The 25,902-nt window shown below is 39.4% G+C and overlaps 1 protein-coding gene across 2 annotated transcripts in view; it reads left to right on the top strand.

The window, feature by feature from the left end:
• The window catches only part of ATG2 (autophagy 2), a 54,247-nt gene extending 28,345 nt beyond the window's left edge, over window positions 1-25,902 (top strand). The window contains exons 7-14 of one of the 2 annotated variants that reach the window (XM_088947122.1): window positions 17,246-17,444; window positions 17,750-17,863; window positions 22,656-22,763; window positions 22,848-22,980; window positions 24,357-24,559; window positions 25,021-25,217; window positions 25,311-25,512; window positions 25,703-25,902. In XM_088947122.1, the coding sequence (XP_088803248.1) occupies window positions 17,246-17,444; window positions 17,750-17,863; window positions 22,656-22,763; window positions 22,848-22,980; window positions 24,357-24,559; window positions 25,021-25,217; window positions 25,311-25,383 (1,027 nt within the window). In that variant the 3' untranslated portion in view covers window positions 25,384-25,512; window positions 25,703-25,902. Of the gene's footprint in view, window positions 1-17,245; window positions 17,445-17,749; window positions 17,864-22,655; window positions 22,764-22,847; window positions 23,002-24,356; window positions 24,560-25,020; window positions 25,218-25,310; window positions 25,513-25,702 lie in introns of both variants that reach the window. The other variant, XM_088947123.1, reaches the window with a different exon arrangement.

Below are 25,902 nucleotides of genomic sequence, written 5' to 3'. Positions count from 1 at the left end.
AAGCCACACGCCTCTTTAAGTGGGCAGGTGACCAAGGGAAAAGAGGAGATGATGGACACAAAAGATGGTCTATCATCGTTCCCTTCGAGCAAGACACAACCATCGCTCGCAGGAAAAAATCTCAGCCTTAGTGGAGATAGAGTGTTTCCTTTGTTCCGGAAACACTCGATGATAGTGGAGATAGAGTGTTTCCTTTGTTCCGGAGACGATAAGTCAGAATGTTACGGGAGAATAAAAGGATTGGAATAAGGAGCATTTCGGGAGAATAGAAGAAATGAAATCCTCTTTGATGACCCAAATAGAGGAATTGGATGTGAAGGAATCCCAAAGAGTCATAAACTCAGGAAATAAATCTGAGATGGAAACTGAAAAGAGAGTTAGATGAAGTCATTTTGAGAGAGGATATTTATTGGAGGCAAAAGTCTAGATGTAAGTGGCTCAAGGAAGGAGATGGGAACACTAAATTTTTTTTATGAACTAGCCAATGGAATGAGAAGGAAAAACCTAGTATCCAAACTAGAAGTCGATGGACTAGTCCTTGATTCCCAATAAAGGATAGCCAATTGTTTTGTTGACCATTTCAAATCCATCTTGAGGAGACCCCTAGGACCTAGAGTGGAGTTGGAAAGTGTGACTTGGCAGAGGCTTCTAGAAGAGAGTAGAAGCTGGTTGGAAATGAATTTTGAGGAGGAAGAAATTAGACAAGTTGTTTTCTCCCTTAACAGATATAAAGCACCAGGGCCAAACGGATTTACAGTGGCTTTCTTTCAATATTGTTGGGACATAGTCAAGGAAGATCTTTTTGAGGTTTTCAAGGAATTTGAGGATAATTCAATGATTAGTTATGGAATGAATGCTACTTTTTTAGTCTTAATTCCCAAGAAGAAAGAGGCTAAGCATCCAAAGGACTTTAGACCTATTAGTTTGGTGACTAGTGTATACAAGATTGTGGCTAAGGTCTTATCTTTGAGGATCAAAAAGGTGCTTCATTTTCTTATCAGCCAAGCCCAAGGAGCTTTTGTTCAAGGGAGACAAATAGTAGATCGGATTCTAATAGCAAATGAATGTGTGGAGGGGATGAGGAGATTGGGTGTCAAGGTTATGTTTGTAAACTAGATCTTGAAAAGGCCTACGACTTAGCGGATTGGGGTTTCTTATTACTCATGCTAATGAAGTGTGGATTTGGGGATAGATGGTGCAAATGGATAAATGGTTGCCTTTCCTCTTGCCATTACTCCATCCTAGTCAATGGGTTAATGATTTTTTTCCGGCTAGTAGGGGTCTGAGACAAGGTGGTCCCATGTCACTTTCCTATTCACTCTTGTTGCCGATGCTTTTAGTAGATTCCTCTCAAAAGCGAATAAGGCCGAGTCTTTAAGAGGGTGGAGAATAGGTAGAGATAGAGTTTCAATTACCCATATTCAATTTGCAGATGCGATAATAATCTTTTGTGAAGGTTGTGATATGATGAAGGTAAGGAATCTGAAGGATTTAATAATTCACTTTGAGAGGGCCCCAAATTTGAAGATAAGTTTTGAGAAGAGCTGTGTTGTGGGAATAAATTTGAACAGAGATGAGATGGAGTCTATAGCAGCCTCTTTAGAATGCACTTGGTCTCAGTGGCCTTTATCCTACTTAGGACTTCCCTTAGGTTCAAATCCAAAGGAAAGTAGGTTCTAGAACCCGGTGGTGGAAAAATTCAAAAAAAGATTGACAGCTTGGAAGAGAAACTATATTTCTTTGGGGGGTAGAGTTACTTTGATTAGGGCATCTTTAGCCAACTTGCCATTATACTTCCTGTTAGTCTTTAGAATTCCTAAAAGGGAGGCAAAGAGGTTGGAAAAATTGATGAGGGACTTCTTATGGGAACCTGGGGAAGAGAAAAAAGATCACTTGATTAGGTGGGAGGTGGTGAGTCGAAGCAGAAATGGAGGCCTAGGCTTAGGGAATATAGTGAGTAAAAATGAAGCTCTTTTAGGTAAGTGGCTTTGGAGGTGGCCCCTAGAGAGGGAGAGGTTGTGGCATGAAGTAGTGAAGAGTATCCATGGTTGTTTTGAATCAAGTTGGGACGTGGGGGTATCCCTTCTCCCGAAGGGCTTTGCTCACAACACCCTGGAAAGCTATTTCTAGGATTCTCCCCAAATTCCTTAGGTTTGTAAGGTATGATGTTTGTTCTGGAAACTCCGTTCTTTTTTGGGAAGATATTTGGGTGAGCACTCAACCCCTAAAAGACCGTTTCCCTTCTCTCTATTCCATCTCCCTCTTTAAAAAAAAAAAAAACCCATTTCATGGTTCTCCACCCCGGTTCTCCCTTTGGCTTTAAACTGGGATTTTGGATTTTGAAAAGGGTTAAGGGATGAATAATTTTATTGTGTTTTAGAGCTCTTGTTGCTTCTAGACTCGATGTGTTTGGACCCTCTAACCTGAATAAGAGGGTTTAGTCTCTAACCCCGATTGGCTCCTCCACTTGTGCATCTTTCTTTAAATCCCTTTGCTCCAACCCCTCCTAGGTCTTCCCCGTTAAAGTGGTCTGGTCAAGGCCAATACCCCCTAAAATAGCAGTGTTCTGTTGGGAAGCCTATTATGGTAAGATGAACACTATGGAAAGTTTGCAAAAGAAGAAACCTTATATGCGTTTGTCCCCAAATTAGTGCTTTATGTGTAAAGTGAAGGATGAGGACTGTAACCATTTGCTGATATTGTGCTCTTTTGCTGCCAATATTTGGAACTGTGTTGTTTCATTATTTGGGTGCAGGTGGAACTTGCCCTCTGAAGTAAAGCTGTTGTTCACTCCACTTGCCTTTGGGAGAATGACAAAAAGAGGGAAGTTAATGTGGAAATGTATCAGAGATGCTACCTTGTGTGGTGAGATGATTCGTCATACTTCTAGATTGTTCACTAATACCACCGGAGACTGTTAACTCCGGTGACAAATCTCAGGTGGGAGCAAGACAGCCGCTGAGTAGAAAATGGGGAGTTTCATTCGGGTGGAGAAATGGAGAAGAGCATTTCAACTGGAGAAAAAGAAAATCCTATTGGAGAAAATAAATAACAGAAGGCAAAAAAACCTGAAAATAAGGGAAGACCGACGTGCAACAATTATAATGGATTCAGAAGTGGTGGACTGGTTTAAAGGCTTCGTAGATGGTCTACTTTATGCAGAAAGAACACAAGGTTGGAAAAATGAAATGACTTACAAAGGGAAGAGATTTACAGTAGCAAACAAAAGAAATAGAAATGGAGGATTCTTAGTTTTAACAGAGTTCTTTGGCAAGGGGAGAAAACAAATAATATGTCTACCAGAGGGACAAGCTAAACAGGGGTGGAGGGTGATTGCTGGAGCACTTGGGGATTTCAACCAGGGAAAATGGGAGTTACTGGACAACGAACAACAAGATAGAAGTAAAGAACTTTACTCAGGGGTCATAGGTGGGAGAAAAATTGGGAAAACGAACAAACAAAATATCTCGTTCTTTCCCATTTCAGTACTTTCTACTGAAACCAATTCGAAGGTAATGTGAGGAAAGGAATGCGGATTGGGGCAAAAGGAAAGTTGTAAAACTTAAAAAAGAGGTGGAAGACTGGCAAGAAGTGTTGCACATATTGGTGTAGTCGATTAAGCCAAAGGAGAAAATCACCCTGATACCATTTGATAAATGCAAGGATCTTCTGGACATGGCCGAACTTCAGAGAGAAAACAGAATATTTGAAACTTCACTTGGCCAGATTGCAATAGAAAACTGGTCGCCCTCCTATAATGAAGTGTATTTCTCAGAAAACCCTAGTGATCAAGATCCTAGGATTACCCTTTAATTTGTGGCAGGAATACATCTTCCACAAGATTGCAGCGGTTTGTGGAGGTGATCTGGAAGGATTTTCTTTGCAAAACCTCCAAGTGGTGAAACTCAAAGTGGCAGGAGCAAGAGTGGAAAAAACTCCAAGAAGCCTAGGCATTTTCGCTGACGATTGCTGGAGAATGGTGTGGCTGGCGTCGAAAGTTGAAGCGTCTCTTTGGAATGGTTTGGAGGTTGAAGAAGGTGCTGATGTGGACTATTGGAGAACATGTGGCATCAGTTGGGTGGACAGCCCAAAGGACCAAGTTGACCAAAAGAATGGGGGAACTGAAAGGTCGCGTGAAAGATTTAAGCAACACTTATCTTCATTCAAGGGAGTAACTTCGAAAGTTTTTGAATGGGATCCAACGGCCCAGATGAAATCGTATGTAGAGGTGCTGAAGTCTAAAGGCGGGCCAGCTCACGCACTTTATGAGAAGGAAGATGGAAAGTCTACACCAAGTTCCCACAATCTGACCCAACTGCTCAAGCAAGGTCTTAAGGTTCAAAACGGGTCACGTGACCTCTTAAAATAGCATGTGTGCATCTCCTATGCACCTTTGGGGGATGGTGATTGTGGCATCGTCCCCAACTGCTTTTGTTCGTTCGTCTCGTCCCCATATAAAGGCGGTGATCAGAAAACCCCCCTCCTCTTCCTCCGGCTGTTGGAACGACTTCGGGGACTGGGCTGGAACTTCAATGGAGGCTGGCGACTGAAGATAACTCCACGACGCCATAGAAGCCGAACCCTCACTACAATAGGGTCTCGCAAGGAGACTCTAAAGAGGACTCAGATAGGGAGGCATTGAGAGATGTGGAAGAAGATGATGGAGATCTACCGTCCAGCATAGGTAGCATCAACTCAACAAAGGCATGTAACCTCACAGACTTTGAAGATCTCGGAACTGAATTGCTATTCATCGAAGATGCTGGTACGGAGATTCTGAAGACACAGGATTCGGGGGTTGGTAATCCTACTGCGGAAAGTGGGAGGCCTACAGGTGATTCACTGAGAGAGAAGAAAATAGATACAAATCAAGAGCAAAGACAGGATTGCATCTTTGTGGAGATGGGTATCTAGTGCAAACCGACCATGGAACCACTTGAGGAACAGCTCCCCCCAGCTACGCAGGTGGACACTATACCTGAACTCAAACCATCAAGGTTTGTCTTTGGAGTAATTGGTGAAAGCCAGACTATGATCAGGGAGTTTCTTCCCCCCTCCCTCTCAATCTAGTTCTCTCTTCGCCCCCACTTTATTGTCAAAATTCATTTGGTATTGATCCTTGTAGTAACCTTCAGTTTTTGGATTTTGCAGTTCCAGCTGTTGAAACTTCACCGGTGGTGGATAATGACCCATGTGCGATAGTAAAAGAAGGTGAGGGAGGAGGAAAAGACAACGAGGAGAAATTGATTTATGTGATGGAGTTGGAGAAGGATGCTGGGGGAAATGAAGTTGGTGCAAGTACTCGAGAAGGAAAAGGAAGTCTGTCAGTTAGATGAGGGAGAAGATGGTTGTAGAGAGACACCCAAAGTAAAAGGAGAGGAACAAAAAGAAGTCTAAAGGAAGTTTGCTAAAGGGAAGGTCTATCTTAGAAAGGAGGTAGAAGATGACAAAAAAAGAGAGAGGAGAATGAATGAGGTGGAAAGGCTAGCCAGTGGTGTTTCCTATGAGAAGTCTGTAAATAGAAAAGGGAGAAGAAAAGAGGAGAATAGGAATTGGAAATGAGTTTGGGTCGAAAAAAAAAAAGAGTGGAGTGAAGGTGTTTTGTTGGAATGTAAGAGGTTTAGGAAGTGCAAAGAAAAGAAGAATCATCAAGAATGTGATAAGAAAAGAGAGACCAATTATAGTCATGATACAGGAGACAAAGCTTTCGGATTTGGACAGAAGGTGGATAAGAAGTATCTGGAGTAGCAGGAGTCTAAGTTGGTCCTTTGCCCCACCATGGGGTGCCTCGGGTGGGATCCTTAGAATGTGGAAGAATGAGGAAGTTGATTGTCAGGAGGAATTGATAGGACAATACTCAGTATCAATAAAAGCCAAGAGGATGAGTGATGGAAGGGAGTGGGTGTTGACTAATTTGTATGGGCCAAATTCATATAGAGAAAGGAGCACATTCTAGGAAGAGCTAGCTGTAGTCAGGGGCATTTGGGAGGGTCCGTGGTGTTTGGTAGGAGATTTCAGTGTAATAAGATTTACAAATGATACAAACAACCCTGACCAGCCCTTAACAACTTGTGTGAGACACATCAATTCTTTGATTGAGTCCCTAGAACTAAAAGAACCTACATTGTTACAAGCCTCTTTCACCTGGTCAAATATCCAAGAAAATCAAGTGTGCTCAAAATTGGAGGAATTAGCCAAGAAAATAGAGGAAGTGGACCAAAAGGAGGACTGGAAAGAATGTGGGCTGGAGGATAGAGTAGAAAGATGGAACTTAAAAGTGTAATTGGAAGAGGTTCTAAGAAAAGAAGAGATTTCTTAGAGGCAAAAATCTAGATGTAAATGGCTTTTGGAGGGGGATGGAAATACTAGATTTTTCTACTCCCTAGCAAACAGAACACAGAAAAACCAAATTTCCAGTATAGAGGTGGAGGGAAGAGTAGTAACTACAAAAGAGGAAATTGAAAGATGCTTTGTCGATCATTTTAAGTCAATCCTAGCATCCTCTGATGAAAACATTGCAGACTTGGGAGTTTTACAGTGGAACAGAGTGCCAGAATCCGAAGTTAACCTCCTAGAAAGAGCTTTCACTATTGAGGAGATGCATGAAGCAATATTCTCGATAGATAGATCTAAAGCTCCGGGGCCGGATGGATTTTCAATGGCTTTCTATCAGGATTGTTGGGAAATCTTGAAAGATGTATTAATGGATGTATTTGTGGAGTTCTATCAAGAAGGGAAATTGTCACCTGGAGCAAATGCAACTTTTATTACTTTAGTGCCAAAAAAGGAGGCCAAAACCCTTAAGGATTACAGACCGATAAGTCTAGTGGGTAGCTTGTATAAAATCATTGCTAAAGTTCTGGCTGGTAGGTTGACTGCATTGCCCTATGTTATCTCTTAGAACCAAGGAGCTTTTGTAGAAGGGAAACAAATTGTGGATCAAATCTTAGTGGTAGCTAAGAGAAAACGAGGTGGCAAAGGTTTGATTTGTAAATTGGACCTAGAAAAAGCTTATGATATGGTGGATTGGTCTTTCCTGTTGAATTTAATGGAAAAGATGGGGCTAGGTGAAAGATGGAGGATGTAGATTAAAGAATGTATTAGCTCAACACATTTTTCTATTTTGATGAATGGGGTAGCAAAGGATTTCTTCTAGGCTAAAAGAGGACTAAGACAGGGTGATCCCTTATCCCCATTCTTATTCACCTTTGTGGCTAAGGTTTTGAGTAGACAAATCACCAAGGTTGATCAAGAAAACCAGTTTAAAGGTTGGAGGATGGGTAGATCAGAAGTGGTGGTGTCACATTTGCAATTTGCTGATGACATAATCATTTTCTATGAAAGCTGTGATGAATCCAGTTTAAGGAATCTGAACAGATTGGTGGATGAATTTCAACAGGTCTCCAAACTGAAAGTCAATTGGGGAAAAAGCTGCGTAGCTAGAATCTACATTGAAGGGGGGACCTCCAAGCCATGGCAAATCTGCTAGGTTGTGAAGTGAAAAATTGGCCTCTGGAATACTTAGGTATGCCCTTGGGTGGGAATCCAAAAGCTGAAAGCATCTCGAAACCGGTGGTAGAGAGGTTCATAAAGAAGTCGGTAATGTGGAAGAGATTATATATCCTTTGGGGGAAGAATCACCTTGATAAAATCAACCCTATCAAACCTACCCACTTTTTTCCTCTCCACCTTTTAAGGTCCCAGTGAAAATAGCTAGGAAGTTGGAGAAAATTATGAGGGACTTTTTGTGGGAACCAGGTGATGAAAAGAAAGATCATTTAGGTGGTATTTGATAAATCTAAAAAGTTAAAAAGACATTAAAAGTGTTTGAAATCTGAAAAGAGGCATATATGCTTTTCTACTTTTTAGAGGATCTGAATCCATAAGTTTGTTTGTGTTGGATCAACCCTTTACCATTTGAAATTTACTGATTTTACCCCTAAAACATACTATTTGGAAATGTTGAATTCAATTTGCATTATCTCATAAAAAATAATTTTCAACCTCAAAATAATATTGAAACAATGCAAATAAAAATAAAAAATTAATAATTACTAATTAATAAATGAAACATTTAAAATTAAAAAATAATTAATGACTATAAAAGTATTAAATAATTAATAATTTACACAAATAAAAAATAATATAATTTTTAAAAATTAAAGAGAGAGAGAGAGGGGGGGAGGGAGGGAGAAAGAGAGGTCAAATGTTTAGGTTTTCTGGGTTTGGGGTTATCAAGGGTAACTCACATCATTTCCAAAATATTGTAAGGATATTTTGGCTTTGAAACGCGTTTGAGCGCGTTAAGAGCCGGCCCAAGGTCCATTATTTTCAGATTTGAAAATAAGATTTAGACCAATTTTAAGAGGTCAAACCAAACAAGGGGTGAGGTCTGAAAAGTAGCATTTTCAGATTCAGACCTCTAAAAAGTGCAATCAAACGACACCTTAGTGAAGTGGGAGCAAGTTTGTTACCCTAAGGAGCAGGGTGGATTAGGTATAGGAAGCCTATTAAAGAAAAACAAGGCCCTTCTAGGGAAATGGCTGTGGAGATTCCCTTATGAAGAAGAAAGGTTGTGGCACAGGGTCATTAAAAGCTTACATGGTGAAGCAGATAACATCTGGGATGCAAAACTAGCCCCCAATGCAGCTCCATTTTCTCCCTGGAAGGCAATCTTTGAGGTATATCCAACCTTTCTTCAATTTATCAGGTTTGATGTTGGTTATGACAGCAAAGTTTTATTCTGGGAAGACCTTTGGGTTGGGGATGTGCCTCTTATGATCAAATTCCCAGACCTCTACTCCTTATCAAACCATAAAAGCAAACCTGTTGCTAGGTTTGGTGTGCTTTTAGATTCAGGGATCTCTTGGGACTTTGGTTTCAGAAGAGGGTTGAGGGAAAATGAGTGTGAGTCTCTAGTGCTTTTGATTTCAACACTTGAGAGGGTCTACTTGGACCAATCTATAGCTGATTGTAGAGATTGGTCCCCAACTTTTGATGGTTTATTTTCTTGTGCATCTTTCTATGGGGGTGAACTTCCCAGTGAGAGAAATCTGGTCTAAACCGATCCCTCCAAAAGTACAAGCTTTCTGTTGGGAAGTGTTCATAGGGAAGGTAAACACTTGTGGTGTGCTACAAAAAAGGAGGCCAAACAATTGCCTCTCTCCTCGTGTGTGTATTCTTTGCGATGTGGTGAAACCCTAACCCACTTACTTTTATCCTGCTCTTTTGCTTCTGGTATTTGGAATGTTGTTTGTTCTCTCTTTGGATGCAGATGGGTTCCCCCACAGTATGTGGTAAGTCTATTCAGCCCCTCTTTCTTGTGTCAACAGAAGAAAAGAGGAAAGTGCTTATGGAAGGTAGTAAGAGCAGCTACAGTATGGACTATATGGGAGGAAAGAAACCTAAGAATCATTTATGGAAAAAGCAAAACAAAGGAGAAAGTTATTGAAGCCATAAAAATCGGAACTGCACATTGAGTGAAGACCATGGAGATATTCAAAAACTACTCCACGAATGAGATCCTAAGAAATTGGGCTAAAGCAGCACAAATAGATGTACCCAAAGTACTTGTAAGTATGGAATGGAAGCCACCAGCACTGAACAAACTAAAACTAAACTTTGATGGGAGTTCTCTTGGCAACCCAGGAAGGGCATGCATAGGGGGTGTGTTCAGAAATCATTTGGATGTGGTGGTGGCACTCTACTTAGGACCAATAGGTTTTGGTGACTCAATACAGGCTGAATCTCTAGCTCTACTTCAAGGTCTAAAGATGGCTGAATAGATAGGAACAACAGACTTAGAAATAGAAGGAGACTCACTAGTGGTCATTTCTTGGGCCAAAAACATCACATCAGTACCTTGGAAGCTCAAATTTATCTTCAGAGAAATTGACACACTTGCAAGGAAGTTCAACTCTCAGTTTGGTTGGGTCAAACGGGATGCAAATGGGATGGAAGATACCCTAGCAAAACAAGGGGCAAATAGATCTTCATTGTATTGGGCAGAATTGTAACTAATTGCTGGAGATTGCAGTTTGTCCCTCTGCAAGGGGCAAAAAAAATGCTAGAATATTTCAAGAAAAAGAAAGAAGTCTTGCTGAAATCAAGGAATGCATAATGACAAGGACAGCCTCGTGGCTGAAATCTTCACACTTGTTGGCGGATTACTCCTTTGATGATTTGAGGAGAAATTGGGCAGCGGTGGCTTCTATAGTCTCCACAAAGAACAAACCACAAGTTGAACGGAAACCCCCACCAAATGGAGTGGTAAAATTGAAATTTGATGGTAGCTGCCAAGGTAACCCAAGGCCATCCGGAATAGGAGGGATTCTGAGAGACAAAGCAACATGTTGTCTTTATCTTTAGGACCAGAGGGTGTTGGTGATTCTATAAGGGCCGAGATACTAGCAACGGTACAAGGTATATAGATGGCTAGTCAACTTGGAGTGAACAGTTTTATAGTAGAAGGGGATTCCTAAGTAGTAGTGGGCTGGTTGACAAGTTTGGAAACAACTTGTTGGGGCTACAGGAATCTGTTAAAGACAGTTAAATGGCTGACAAGAAATATGATAGTCAAGGTTCAATGGGTCAGCAGATCAGCAAATGCAATGGCTGATTCTCTGGCCAAGCAAGGAGTATTAAGGGGAGATCTGTTTTGGGTAATGATTTAGTAGAAATCATTGATTGCAGTTTTGGATAAATTCTTTGTGAAGAGAAAGAAGAAGAAGGTGAAGAGTTTCAGTAGTAGAGAAGAAAAGGAGTAGGATGCCAACCAGAATTGAATTAGTTCTGGCCACCAACCTCTCTTTGTATTATATACTCAACGTAAAAGAATGAGAGATTACAAGAATGCCCTTAGTAAGGCGGCTACATAAGTAACTGATTAGTTACAACTTAAAAACATAAACTAACGGGCCCAATAACGAGAAATCGGCCCAACTCAACACTCCCCCTCAAGTTGGAGTAAATGTCATACATTCCCAAGTTGCATAGATCATGCTCCAGCTTGTTTCTTGCAACACCTTTTGTGAGAACATCAACAAGGTGCAGATCAGAAGCACTGTATGGGAGACAAACTTCCCCAGAAGTCACCCTTTCTCTAATGAAGTGTCTATCCACTTCAATGTGCTTTGTTCGATCATGCTAAATTGGGTTATGGGCCAATGTTAATTGCTGCCTGATTATCACAATACAACATCATAGGTTCTGCCTTTACACCAATCTCTCCTAACAAGGAACGAATCTAGAGAAGTTCTGAAACTCCATGTGCCATGGCCCTGTATTCTGCTTCTACACTTGATCTTGCCACCACTGTTTGTTTCTTACTTTTCCACGAGACTAGGTTACCCCCAACAAGGGTGCAAACTCCTAAAGTAGATCTCCTGTCATCAAGGCATGTTGCCCAATCAACATCTATATAAGCCTCTAGCTTCAATTGTCCATGATCAGCAAATAGTATGCCTTTGCTTGGGTGTCCCTTCAGATAAGCAATAATCCTATCAAAGCCTCCCAATGCTGGACTCGTGGGGCATGCATGTATTAACTCACCACACTCACTGCATAGGAAATGTCTGGTCTTGTCATACACGAATACATCAACCGCTTTATAAGTCTCCGATATCTGCCAATGTCCTTTACCAACTCACCTTCTGACGCATTAATTCTATGATTCTAATCAATAGGAGTATTGACTACCTTTGTTCCAAGCTTCCCTGTTTCTTGTAGAAGAACCAGAACATACTTCCTCTGAGAAATGAAGATTCCATGTTTTGACCTTGCAACTTCAATGCCCAAAAAGTACTTAAGCTCTCCAAGATTCTTAATTTCAAATTCCCTGTGTAGATTCTTCTTTAAACTGTCAATCTCACTTAGGTCATTCCCTGTGACAACAATATCATCCGTATAAACAATTATGGCTGCCACTAAGGATCCCCTCCGCTTCACGAACAAGGTATGACCAGATTGAGTCTGAGAGTAGCCAAAAGTAACCAAGGCCTTCCTGAAATTGTCAAACCATGCTCTGGGTGACTACTTTAAACCATAAAGTGACTTCTTAAGTCTGCATACCTTTCCCTTTTCAGCATCACTGTAGAAACCAGTAGGAAGATCCATATACACTTCCTCTTGCAAATCTCCATTTAGGAAAGAATTCTTCACATCAAATTGAAACAGGGGCCAAGAGTATGTGGCAGCAAGACAAAGAAGTATTCGAACAGAAGTCATCTTTGCAATTGGTGCAAAGGTCTCTAAGTAATTAATGCCATAGGTCTGTGTGTACCCTTTTACAATAAGTCTAGCCTTATATCTTTCTATACTTCCATCTGCCTTATATTTAACTGTGTAAACCCATCTGCATCCAACAGTCTCCTTGTCCTCAGGTAGATCCACAATTTCCCATGTTTGATTCTTAATTAAGGCTTTCATCTCTTCCTGCATAGATGTCTTCCACTCAGGTTTGGAGAGAGTCTCACTGACACCCTTGGGTGTAGATATAGAATCAAGAGAGGAAAGGAAATCACGGTAGGAAGGAAAAAATCCACTGTAGGATAAATACTATGAAATACAATGAGCAGTACACTTTCTCTTCCCTTTTCTGAGAGCAATAGGAAGGTCCAGGTTATCTGTAATGGGATTAGTAGAATCAATGGGAACTGAAACAATAGAGGGATCAAGAGGAATACCTGAATCCGTGTCAGCTAAATCTAGAGTCTCCAAGGAACCGGCAGGAAGTGATGTGAGTTCTGCTGCAGTGGAATCAACCTCCCTGTGAAGTCTCTGTCGTGAGTAACGCTGAGAAGCAGGACGCAAGGGAGGTAGTAAGGTAGGTGACATAGGAGGATCAGACACAGGAACTGGAACCGGAAGAGGGATAGACTGCTCACTCACTTCCCCAAAACACTCCCCCTGAGAAGGATTCTTCGAGAAGAAGGATGTGGACTCAAAGAAAGTGACATCCATAGTAACATACCGGCTCCCAAAGATCCGATCATAGCAACAATACCCTTTCTGATTTTCTGCATATCCAAGGAAGACACACTTCTTTGCCTTCGGATCAAGCTTCGAACGATGAGGACCAAGAATATGTGCAAAGCAAACACACCCAAACACTCTGAGAGGAATATGGAAATGGGACATCTCCCCCTCAAGAAAAAGGAGACTGAATGGGGTGCTGAATCCAAGTATACAGGAGGGCACCCTGTTAATCAAAAAAACTGCTGTGAGAACTGCATCACCCCAAAAATGAACTGGAACTATAGATGTGATTATCATGCTTCTTGCAATCTCAACAATGTGCCTGTTTTTTCTTTCTGCAACATTCTGTTGTGGACTGTAGGAACAACTGCTCTGATGGACAACACTATATTCTAACAGATACGAAGCAAGATGTTTTTCAAAATATTCCCTGGCATTGTCTGATCTAAACACCTTTATTCATATCCCAAATTGTGTTAGCACCATCTGATGAAACTGCCTTACCAAGGATGGTACCACATCTCGGGATCTCATTAAGTAAATTCAAGAATATCGAGAAAAATCATCCACAAATAAGAGAAAATATTGATAACCACCCATAGAAGGAACATGATAAGGTCTCCACACATCAGAATGAATAACATTAAAAGGAGATGAACATCTTTTATTAATAGCTTTAAAGGAATGTCTACAAAGTTTTCTAAGTTGACAACCTTCACACTTCAGACTTGACAAATTAATAGACTCAAAAAGCTTTGGAAACAAGAAACTCAAAGAAGAAAAAGATAGATGACCTAAGCGATTATGCCAAAGCATAATCTGACTCATAGACCCTGACTCACTATCCCTGCTGACATGATGAGATGAGGAGGAAGCACATCTAGGAGGTGGATTCCATTCACTTCACGACCACTCCCAATCGTCCTCTTTGAATCTAGATCCTGCAAAATACAGTGACCAAGAGAAAAAATTACTGAATAGTTCAGGTTCTTAGTCAAATTACTAATAGATAACAGGTTAGTACACAATCTGGGAACATGAAGGACAGAGGGAAGGGAAATGGAATCATTAATCTTGATAGACCCCTTCCTAGCAATGGGATCATGAGTTCCATCAATTGTGGAGACTCTGTCTCTGTCAGAACAGAGCTAGTAAGAGGAAAAGATAGTGGAACTATGGGTCATGTGCTCTGAGGCTCTAGAATCTATAATCCAAGGAGGCCCCTCCTTACCTGTAGCAGAAACATAATTTGCAGTGGCATGTGAACTACCTGTGTGAGCAAAGGAAGTAGAGTGTGCTCCACCAGAACCACCTGTACCTGGCTGTCCACCTGTTATTAAATTAGAACTAACTGTACCCCACTGATTTAGGAACTGCCCATATCTCTCAAGTTCGGCCCTCACTACAACAACTGCAGCAGACTCTAGAGTAGCTACAGTGGGAGGGGCCGGTATGTCACCAGTGACTGCCATGTGAGCATTTCCCTTCTTGTTTTTGAGTCTATTCGGCACCAGATGAGGATGAAGCTTCCATCAAGTATCTCTTGTGTGTTTAGTCTTCTTACAGTAGTCACAAATCAAATCCTTTTTGTCTTCCTTCTTTATTTCACTACCACCCCGGTCTCTACTTTGTTTAGGTCTCACAATGCTAACCATGGTTGATTGATCAAAACCAGAATTTTTCATCATCACATTTCTCCTGCTCTCTTCCCCTGACACAAAGGCATATGCTTGGGAGAGAGTAACACTTTCCCCGAAAAGAATGTGTTGTCTTGCAATATCATACTTGGGATCAAGGCCAGCAAGAAATTCAAAAACCCTATACTTTTCTAGGAGCTTCTGATAGGCAGTTGCATCCTTAGTGGTTTCCCAAACAACTGTCTCCAGATGGTCAATCTTCTGCCAAAGGGTTTTAAGGGTTGAAAAGTAAACAGCAATAGGTCTATCTCCCTGCCTTGTAGCAATAATCTGATTTCTCAACTGATAAGTCCTAGCAACATTCTCCCTCTGTGAATATGTTTCTGCAACCCCTTCCCATATTTCCTTAGTTGTATTTGCCCACAAAAAAAAATAATCTTATATGGGGCAGCATCGAATTACACAGCCAAATAATCACCATATAGTTTTCTTGTACCCACCGGGAGCTGTTAGTTTTGGGTTTCACTTCTTCACCAATGATATACCCTAACTTCCCACGAGCACCAAGGGCCACCTTTGCAGATTGTGACCATTCTAAGTAATTTGAACCATCCAACTTAACTGTAGTAATGGTTCCAGCCACGAAAAGGTCTCCAACACCTCCTCCCACTGGTTTCATTTCACTCCCGAGGTTGTTTTCAACTCCGTTACCTTCCATAATTATCAACAAGGGGGTAGAGGGTTACTGTAATATGCAAGAATATCAAATAAATCACTTTTGGTACCAACAACACCCTTCTGGTGCCCTAGATGGTCCTCTCACAAAAGATTCCTTTTCTACAGGACGGGAGAAGAGAGAGAAGAGGCAGCCACTCGCTCCAGAAACCTCCAAAACAAGTAGGACTTGAACCACCCCCCTCAGAAAACTCCAAGGAACCCTAAAAAATTAGGGCACCACTTCCTGGGTCAAAATTGAAGAATCCAACAGAAACAAGAGTCTCTCCCTTTCTCTAGTTTCTCCTGATTTTGATGGGAAACCCTAAACCAGCTACAGGGCAAACAGATCCACCAAAAAATCCAAAAATGGGGCTTATTCGAGATCTTCGATCAACCTCTTAAATCACCATGCAGTCGGCCGATCTAGGGCTGCATGATAAAACAACTCAAGGAACCTTCGGCCTACTCTGGTACCAAGTAGAAAGCACTGATCGCAGTTTTGGATAAATTCCTTGTGAAGAGAAAGAAGAAGGTGAAAAGTTTCAGCAGTAGAGAAGGAAAGAAGAGAAGAAAAGGAGTAGGATGCCAACCAGATTTGAATTAGTTCTGGCCGCCAACCTCTCTTTGTATTATATACTCAACTTAAAAGAATGAGGATTACAAGAATGCCCTTAGTAGGGCGGCTACTTAAGTAGCTGAACAGTTACAACTTAAAAACATAAACTAATGGGCCTAAAGCCCAACAACTTCCTAACTTAACAACTTAAAAATAAGAAATAAATAACTGGGCCCAATAACTAGAAATCGGCCCAACTCAATAGATTTAAAAGGCGTGCCTAGGCGAACAGGCGAGGCGCATTTTGGGGTATATGCCTCGCCCAAGTCCTAGGCGCACCCCTTTCAAAGCCTTGCGCCTCATCCTAGGCGTACGCCTTATAAAAATTTTGTGCTTTTTGCTTTTTTTTGAGTCTAATGGCTCCAAGAACCCCCTATTTGCTAATGTTGTTCATTCATTCATTGCAATAAAATATCTTCTTAAAGGCAATGAAAGATAAAATCATTATTTTTTATGTGAGAAATAAGAATTTCAGACCCTAACATAGACTTGTTCGGGCTTGCCTCGAGGAGCATGGTACAAAGGCTGCTCATAGAATCAAGAATGCACTATGTTTTACATCACATTAGCTACTTGAAGCAATGCAATTAAGGAAAAAAAGAGATTGTGGGATTTGAATACGCTTTACATGTTATGTTTATGTATTTTAATTTTAGATAATAGGCTTTTTAAAACATTTATTTTAAAACTTAAGTTTATATTTTTATTACCATTATGTTAAATATTTTTTGAACTTTTTGCATTTTTTTTAAATTGGCATTTTTTTGAATTTTCTGATTTCTTTTTTGTAAATTTTCACCTTGCTTAAAAAGGTGTACACCTTGCCTTGCGCCTTGCACCTCAGGCATAAACTTTGGCCCTTGCGCTTTTTTTTTGTGCCTTGTGCTTTTAAAACACTTGTTTTGGGTTATCTTGTAATTGTGCTTCAGGCTTGTGTATGTTTAGTGTTTATGTTTCAGTCCTTGGAGGAGGTAACACCTTGTGCCTCCTCCTAGGCTGACTGTACTTTCTTTATTTGAATTAGTAAAACTACTCACTTATAAAAAAAAAAAAAGCACACATGCCTTGGAAACATCCGATACGCAAGGTTCATGCATATCGGGGTGTATCAATATTTAAAACCTTGGGGGAGATGACTGATATTGCACCCCAGCTTCATGGAAGATCATCAACAGAAAAATTTTTGAGAGCATTATTGTCTTGATCCAGTTTACAGCCTTGATTTGTATACTAGTACCCTTAATGGAGGAAAAAAAAGTAAAGGGCGATAAGTAATTTGTTGTATTTGTGTGGCTTCCAGGTTACGTCTTGCATTCCTTCCTATACTATTGCATCTTCATCAAGGCCAACTTGATTTTCTTGTTAGCTTCTTTGGAGGAAAAGAATCAAAAGTTGACCAGTCATTGAGTTCTCATGATTTGGATGGGTCAAGTACGGTGCCTGTTGGTAACTTTGGAGAGCATACAATTGCTGAGGAGGCATTGCTCCCTTATTTCCAGGCAAGTGGTTTAATCCTCTTTGAGCTTCTATCATGCAATGCAATGAAGTCCTTTTTTTCCTTTTTTGATGGATTAGAAACAAGATCAATATAGTGCATTAAAAGATAGTAAAAAGGTGAGAGCATTAAAAGATAAAATCTTATGATTTCTTTTTATCTGTTACCATACATTATTATTTTCTTTCCTGGATTAAGCAGTGGCTTAGACTCCCACTGTAGAATAAATTATGATAATTATTCCCTCTAAGTTCTTAAGTTGTTAAACTTTTTATGCTGTGCACTGAAGACTTTCCTGTTTTGTATCAGAAATTCGACATATGTCCTGTTCTCATTCGGGTGGATTACAGTCCTTGTCGTGTTGATCTTGCAGCACTACGAGGAGGGAAATATGTAGAACTTGTTAATCTTGTGCCTTGGAAGGTAAAATACTCATTCACAGTTGTGACATTGGAAACAATAATTCTTATGGCCAGTAAAATAGTTCTATAGCATGATTTCCTTTTGATGAATTCATATTATGGCCTAGTAGTGAGATTATTAGATTGTTGTATCTGTGTGCCATTGTTGTATGCATGGTCCACAATTTTGAGATTGATGGATGTTTCACCATGCAAATTTTGGTAAATTTTGGGAATATTTCATAACTTCTCTGAGATATTTGGAAAATCTAAAGAAATTAGGAAGATTTAATAAAAACATGGAGTTCATCAAAGAAACTTCATGGATTGTCAGAAGAAGTATAATTACACAATGAAAAGCCATAGCAAGCAACGATTTGTATCAAGTAAAACAAGATTAAGACACTTAAAAGGGTATCTCTTTTAGTCTTGTAGTCATTTTCTCTGTCTTCTTATGTTACCTTTTTTTTATATTGAGAATCCCTTTTTTTCAGTTGTGTGTGTATTTCTTTTTTTCTTTCTTTCTTTCATTTTTTTTTTTTAACTATGATGGATTCAGAAGGGAATGACATTTGGAATAGTTAGTTAATCATCAAAACCATGAATTTCCATTCGTTTTTTTTTTTTCAGGAAAAGATATCCATAAAATTTCAATGATTTTCTTGAAATATGAAAAAGTTTCAATGATATTCTAAATTCTAAATCTCAGATGTTTAATTTATCAATGAAGTTCAATATATCCTTGATATATTAACAATATTATCAGAGATATGAGGAGAAAAAATTTGGAAGGGGAAGTGGAATGGTAGGAGTTGAAGCCTGCCTCCATCTTGCTTAAATTAAAGGGGAGGTAGCATCTTGCCATCTCATACCTCTTCTTGAACTGCCTGTATTTCAGTTTTTAATCTTTATAAATAAGTAGATAAAAATTAAAATTTGAGGCCATTTTTTGATAAAAATAGTGGTTCCTTGGAACACATTGATCTTGAAAAGCTACCAAAAAAAAAAGATCACCCCAACCGGACAACCAAGTACAAAGTTATGGCCTCTAGAAAACCCGTGACCTGGTGACCGGGTCAAGCAGATCAATGGTTCAATTGCCTGGGTAGGATGGTGAATGTGACCAGGTGATGATTTGATTAGTTCAACTGTCCAGGTCATTGGCAAGTTGAAAACATTGCTTATTCTGACCACATGGCAAATGATTTGGGCTCAAGTTTGAACCATTAATAAAGGATGATGAGAAAGGATTATTATTTGGTGTGATGGTAAAATCTTGGGCTGGTGAGCATGACAATGTGATTTCAAGTCTTAGAGTAGCCACTTTGTGCAAAAAAAAAGTCAAAGGTTAGGACTGTATCCAGTTTATCCCACCGAAGACCCCAGATAGCTGGAACCAACATTGGGTAATGGCCCTAATAGAGGAGAGCAAGAGGAATACGTGGAGCCATTTTGAGCCCCAAGTCAATTTCCACGTGGAAGATTCCTTTGTCATTCAGCCTTCACAATCCAACTAGCTGACTAACTCCCATTGTATATATGTATACCTATTTTACTTAGAAAATGATCATCACCAGCATCATTTTCCTTATTACTCTTAAGTGGTGCTGGCACAACATATCTTGTTATTCAATTTCAGTCAATCAAAGCCCATATGATCTATTAAAGAACAATCAAACTAGTCTTTCTTGAATACCTGAACCAATGATTTTGATCACGAGCTGAACTTAGGCATTCTCATAGCTTGTGCTAAAGTATTGAAATACCCACAATCTTGTCCTGAATATATATTTGCATTTGTCAAACAAGTCTCATATTTTAAAACCACTCACAATCCATTAGATTTAGCAATCAATCTAATGACCAATAATGTTGTGTGTGCAAGTGTATTTGCTGGCAAGATTATCAAATTTTCATGTTTCTGGGAAAAGTGAATCAAGTTTCATCTGATGACAACTTTCATAACATGGTCAGAAAGAAGTAAAAAATATTTTTGTTCCTATTGCTTCAATGAGGGAAAACAAATTAACACAAGGAACAATCCCTTCCATTTCACTCAAAACTGGTGGTGAACTGGTTGCAAAATAAAGAGCCAAGTCATTGGATGTATTATATCTGGAGGTGAGAATACAGTGGGTGAAGAGAAGTGCAAATTCATTTGAAGATACACTTTGCTAGACAAGGGACAGGAAGAACTCAACTCTTTTTGCTCGGCTGTAATTAAAGATTTTTTGAAGTAATTGTGTTTGGGGAGAGATAAGAGGGGTTATTTCTCACTGTTCATTTAATGCGTTCATCTTAATGTACCTTTCTTAATGTCTTTTTAATGAAAAGTTTCCGTTATTGATAAAGACATTCTTAATGTCTTTTTAATGAAACTTTTTAATGAAAAGTTTCAGTTATTGATAAAAAAATCCCTATCTTAATGTACCTTTCTTAACACAAAATTTGCTTTCAATGATTGTATTGTATCTTCTTTATTTTAATCATTAATGAAGTAATTCAGTTATTCATAGAAAAAAGACGACCAAATTTATTCTGAAACAATGGTATCAAGGTGTTAGTCAAGAGATCATAATTCTCCTTTTACCAATTAATCCAGATTAGATTGTGTGAATATGATGATTCATAGTTCATAAAGAAATAACAGCAATAACTTATATGATGGTATAAACTAAAGTAAGATAAGCTACTTGTATTTTTTTAATAGGTACATCTTGTATGCTTTTCCCTTCTTTTTAATGCATTTGATTTTAGGGTGGTTATTTAATGATAAAAAAAGTGGGAGTTATTATACAGGAATGTATTCTTGTCCTTCAAACATGTAATTGTTTGACTGATGGATAGGGGTGTGGCCCCTCATATGAAAAATCAGATGTGCCAAAATCACTTCCCTAATTTTATTATATAATATTGGAGAATGGCATAGTTGATGCTTAGTTTTATTTAGTAATACTTGGTATTTGAATGACAAAAGGAACTACTTTCTAAACCACAAAACAAGTTGATGCAGAACCCTAGGCCGAGAAGAGAAAATCAGATATCATGTTTCTTAAAGAACACTAAATGGGTTTTACTATGGGCTAGTTCCAATAGGCCTGTACTAACCAAGTCCATTACTATGGTCTTTAGCCACCTACCCAGCCACCAAAATGAGTACTGGATTCCACATGATATGCTTTATATTATTGTTTTTGGTAGAGGTAAAGTAAAATTTCATTAATCACAAAAGAGATATACAAGAATAACTGCCCACTGTACAAACGTCTGTACAAATAAACAAACTTAAGAGCCCTCAAAAAAATTAACCATCACAAAAGAACCCAACACATCCCCTTTGAACAACACATTTGTACTCAGCCACCCTCTCAAGTCATCTACGGTTGAATTTATCACCTTTTCTACTTGAACTGCTTTTGATCAAATATCTTCCTATTTCTCTCTCTCCAATGGACCACAGGATTGCTAAAGGGATTGCACTCCACAAGATCCTTCCTTTTTGCTCATGCCACCAACTTTCCAGCTCTCAAGGGACTTGACAGAGCTAGGCATGCAGGAGGAATAATGAATGGCCTTGACAAAATGAGTCAAGATTCTTGAAGAGAACTCACAGTGGAGAAAAAGATGGTTGATAGTCTCATTACCCTTACTGCACAGGACACAAGAGACATCTAGCAACACCAACCCTTTTCTAACCAGCATAGTCTTTGTCAAACACTTTTTCCCAACCACTACCCAAAGTAACATAAAACTTCACTTTAGAGGGGGCCAGACCAACCCAGACTATTTGACTGGGGAAGGAGCCAGGAAGAGTAGGATCTAAACCAGAATATGAGGACTTAACTGAGAAGGATTCAGACTTGGACCAACCCCAAAAGTGCTGGTCCAGGGCCAGAGGGTTTAAACTTGTGCCTTGCAGTCTTGACAGCAGCTCTGCCACCTGAGAAACCTGCCTCTTTCGTTAATCACATAAGAGATATACAAGAATAACTGCCACATGATATGCTTTATACTCTCTCTCTCTCTCTCTCTCTCTCTCTCATCTGTTTCAGATTTGGTCTGTATCAGATGCTCTTTCTCACCACATGACATTGATGGATGGAAAGATGATCTTAATCCATGTTGGAAAGGGAGAAAAGTTTTCATCTTCTTACAAGACTTAGCAGGCAGCAAAACCTTCAAGAACATGGTCATGACTCATTAGCGACATAGGTTTATTGGCAGGTACTCAAATTTTGCAGAGGATGTGTACTGATTCATGGTAGAAGGAAGTTCAGCAGTGCTATTAGATGAAATCAAAGTATTGCCTCTGGGACTTGGAAATTTGGTCACTACATGAATGAGATAAGGGACATTTCCCCTTTTTGCCTTCAAATGCAAGCTATCTTTTCTCAAAAAATAAAAAGAAAGATAAGGTAGATCTTTAGTTAGATAATTGCTAATATGAGATGGAATGAGGGATTAAACTCTATTGCTAATGGCGGGATAACTAGATCCCAGTCAGCAAGGGCTTTTCGTATAGTGAAATTCATGCCTATATGGTTCTTTGGCAGTGATACGTGATGTTTCTATGTCCTCTCATGTAAACTGTGGTTTTAACATGTTTCTTGTGGCCCCTCCGCCTGCTCTTTACAGATGGATCCATAACTAATTTGTAATTCATTTCACATGATATCTTTAATTAAAGCAGTCCACCAGCAGCTTCTTTCTGCTGCTTGGATAGTAATTGTGGGGACTAATAGGTCCTTATGTGATTAAGGCTTCAGCATCTGTGAGTGGAGAATACTTTTGATACTTGATGAATTTTGATGTAGGGAATTGAGTTACAGCTCAAACATGTACATGCTGTTGGTGTCTATGGTTGGAGCAGTGTCTGTGAAACAATAGCCGGGGCATGGTTAGAAGATATTTCTCAAACTCAGGTTTTCTTATACCTTTCCCTGTTGATAATGCTGAAAGTTCCATTAGTTGCTTGATACTAATGAACTATGCAATCTAAAATGTAGGTTCACAAATTGTTGAAAGGCCTTCCTACTGTACGATCATTGTTTGCTGTTGGTTCTGGTGCTGCTAAGCTGGTTTCTTTACCAGTCAAGAATTATAGGAAGGATCACAGACTGCTCAAGGGGGTGCAAAGAGGTGGTTAACATTTTCACACATGTACTTATCATCACAATTTTGTTTTGCTTTCCATGCAACCTTAGAGCTTCTGTACTTTCATATGTGATGACATGCTTCAAATGGATGGGTAGATCTTTTTTTCCTCTTTTGAAAAGGTAATGTAACATGCAAGTTTTGATTTATTGATCTGGTAGCACGTAACTGGGTCATAAATGATGATAATATGTTAAGGCAGTGTCTTCGATTCCCCTCTCCCCATACACAGCACCCAGATACGCCTAAATAAAAAGGTATTTTGGGTTTTGAGCAATTTCAGAGGGTGACCAGGCCTAAAACTGACCCCCCCTGTAGGCTTTTGAAAAAAAAGCATGCATGCCTTGGAAAAACCCGATACACAAGGTTCATGCATATCAGGTGTATTGATATTTAAAAACTTGCATCCATGTACAGATTTTAGGAATAACCTGATGTCATATCATCATCATTATCACATTTTTCTGTTGTTTTTTTTTTTTGTTCAGTGATAAAGTTCTTTTCTTATCAGCAATGTTAAAATGAGATTTTATTGACTAAAGAGAGAAAAGATCTTCATTCCAGACAGTTAGAATGAATGAAGGTATAACATGGCCTGTATCTGACAAAAAATAACTAAACTTGCTGTTCAAGTAACCAATTTTCCATGTAGCTAGAAATTCCAATCCAAGGCCTGATCCTGATGCCCCCAGTTTAAAACATTTCTGTTGACCCCTGCCCTTGGTAAAGAATCCACGATACTGTTGCAGGATCTGGGGACCCAACCGATCAAGTAATTCAAGTGGATTCCCAACATCTTTGCTTCTCTTACCATGCCCAAGGGGCCATGGTCCCTCTAATGTTGAGGATGGTCATCCTAAAAGCAGTTAGCTACAATTATCATACCTATCTATCCTGATGAATAGACCATTTAAGTCAGCCATCTCTCAATAGTAAACACATTTGCAGGTACTTTAGCAAAGCAAGGGGTGTCCAGGGAGCAATTTTTTGGGGCCAATTAATACTTATAAGGTGATTGTGGGGTTTGGCTCTGGTTAAGAGCTGTGTAGTGCTAATTAAATCCTTATTTTTTGAATCAATACAACTCATCAGTCACCAATAAAAAAGTGGTAATAACTAAGGGCGTAAAGAAGTTAACCAACACCTTAATTGGTGGTAGGTACTTAGGCTACAAAGTAGAGCTATGACATGTTTTAGATTTTCTTTCGATGTAATGTGTAATGTAATTAAATCCCATGATGTTCTTCCAAAATGCTTTTCTTTGTCTTACTGATTTCATTCATGTGCTCATATTGCTTTTCTTGGTCCATGAAATATGATGAAAATGAGAAGTAATACTGATACAAATATATCCATGTCAGGTGCAATTGCATTTCTTAGGAGTATTTCACTTGAAGCAGTTGGATTGGGGGTACATTTGGCAGCTGGAGCTCATGACATTCTACTTCAAACAGAATATATTCTTGCAAGCATTCCACCTTCTCCACCATGGTCCATTAGAAGCAGAGCAAGGACAAATGTTAGGTCAAATCAACCTAAGGATGCCCAACAAGGAATCCGGCAGGTATCCATTTCCAATGTCCTTTAATTTGTGTTTGCTCCTGTCATTTTGGGTTTCAAATATGAATTTCAACATATTAGTAGGCTTTGTAGCATTCAGCTAGGTTATCATGTGGGATTAATTAAAAAAATACAAAGGCCAATGATTTCAATCTCATCTTACCGATGATCATGTATGCACCAGTATAATTCACACATGCTCTCCTCCAGAAGAAAGTAAATCTATATAACAAGACACTTCACTATACTGAGACTGAGCATTCTGCATCATTAGAAACTATATTATAATCTATTCATGTACCAATAAGGAACCTGCTCCATCCACAATGATGTCTTGATCTATCTAGCTATTGGCCTCTATTATATTTTTATTCTTTAAACTATTAAAGTCACTAATGTCTTGATCTACATCTACGGCGCTTTATAAGTGGGCATTGACAATAAATGGCTTAATCTGGTTTACAGGCTTACGAGTGCCTCAGTGATGGCCTGGAGAAGACAGCTTCAGCTCTTGTTGGAACTCCCATGAAGACGTACCAGCGTGGTGCTGGTGCTGCATCTGCTTTGGCCACTGCTGTATGTGCTGCCCCTGCAGCTGCAATAGCTCCTGCCTCTGCTGCTGCTCGTGCTGTCCATTGTGCACTCCTTGGAGTCAGAAACAGGTCAGGCTTGTTTTCTTGACCTGATTTTATCCATATTTGTTTTTATAGGATTAATGTTTAGAATCATAGTAACAATTGTATCCACATCTGCAGCCTTGATCCTGAACATAAGAAAGAATCAATGGAGAAATACTTGGGTCCCAGTCAACCTCAAGATCATAGTTAATGGTGTCCTTGCTGCTTTTACCTGACTTAATATTATACTTGAAAGAGGCTTTGTATTGATACAGGTGACTGGAACAATATACAGATTACTGAAGCGTCATGGTGGCTAGTACCAACACCTTTGTACCATGTAAGTTTGAATTACTCATATCATGTCTTAGATCTTGTTTCTAAAGCTTAATGGGGAGATGACACTTGGACATAATCTTGGTGCTTGTGTACACAAAGGGTTGCTTTTTGGCTATTGGTGTTCCATTGTCAATTTCAGGCCTCTCACCTCTCCATGAAATCTAATAGTTGATGACGTTTTCTGGATGCAGGTATATATTCAATTGAACAGATTTTTCCCTTGATTCAATAGATGTTATATTTGTACAGTGTAAATAGTAAATGTGTTATATGGTTTGATCCCGTGCTGGCGAGCCTTCTTGTAATTGTGATGATAGGCTTAGATCAGTCAAATGTGTATGTAATATTTTACTAAATTATATTCTTTGAAAGCAAGCTTTCATTTGTTGAA

Source organism: Nelumbo lutea, chromosome 5, assembly GCF_056320005.1.
Source record: "Nelumbo lutea isolate HS-2025 chromosome 5, American lotus-T2T, whole genome shotgun sequence".
NCBI lineage: Eukaryota > Viridiplantae > Streptophyta > Magnoliopsida > Proteales > Nelumbonaceae > Nelumbo > Nelumbo lutea.
Note: the sequence above shows the minus strand (reverse complement) of the source record. Positions and strands in the feature narration are given on the sequence as shown.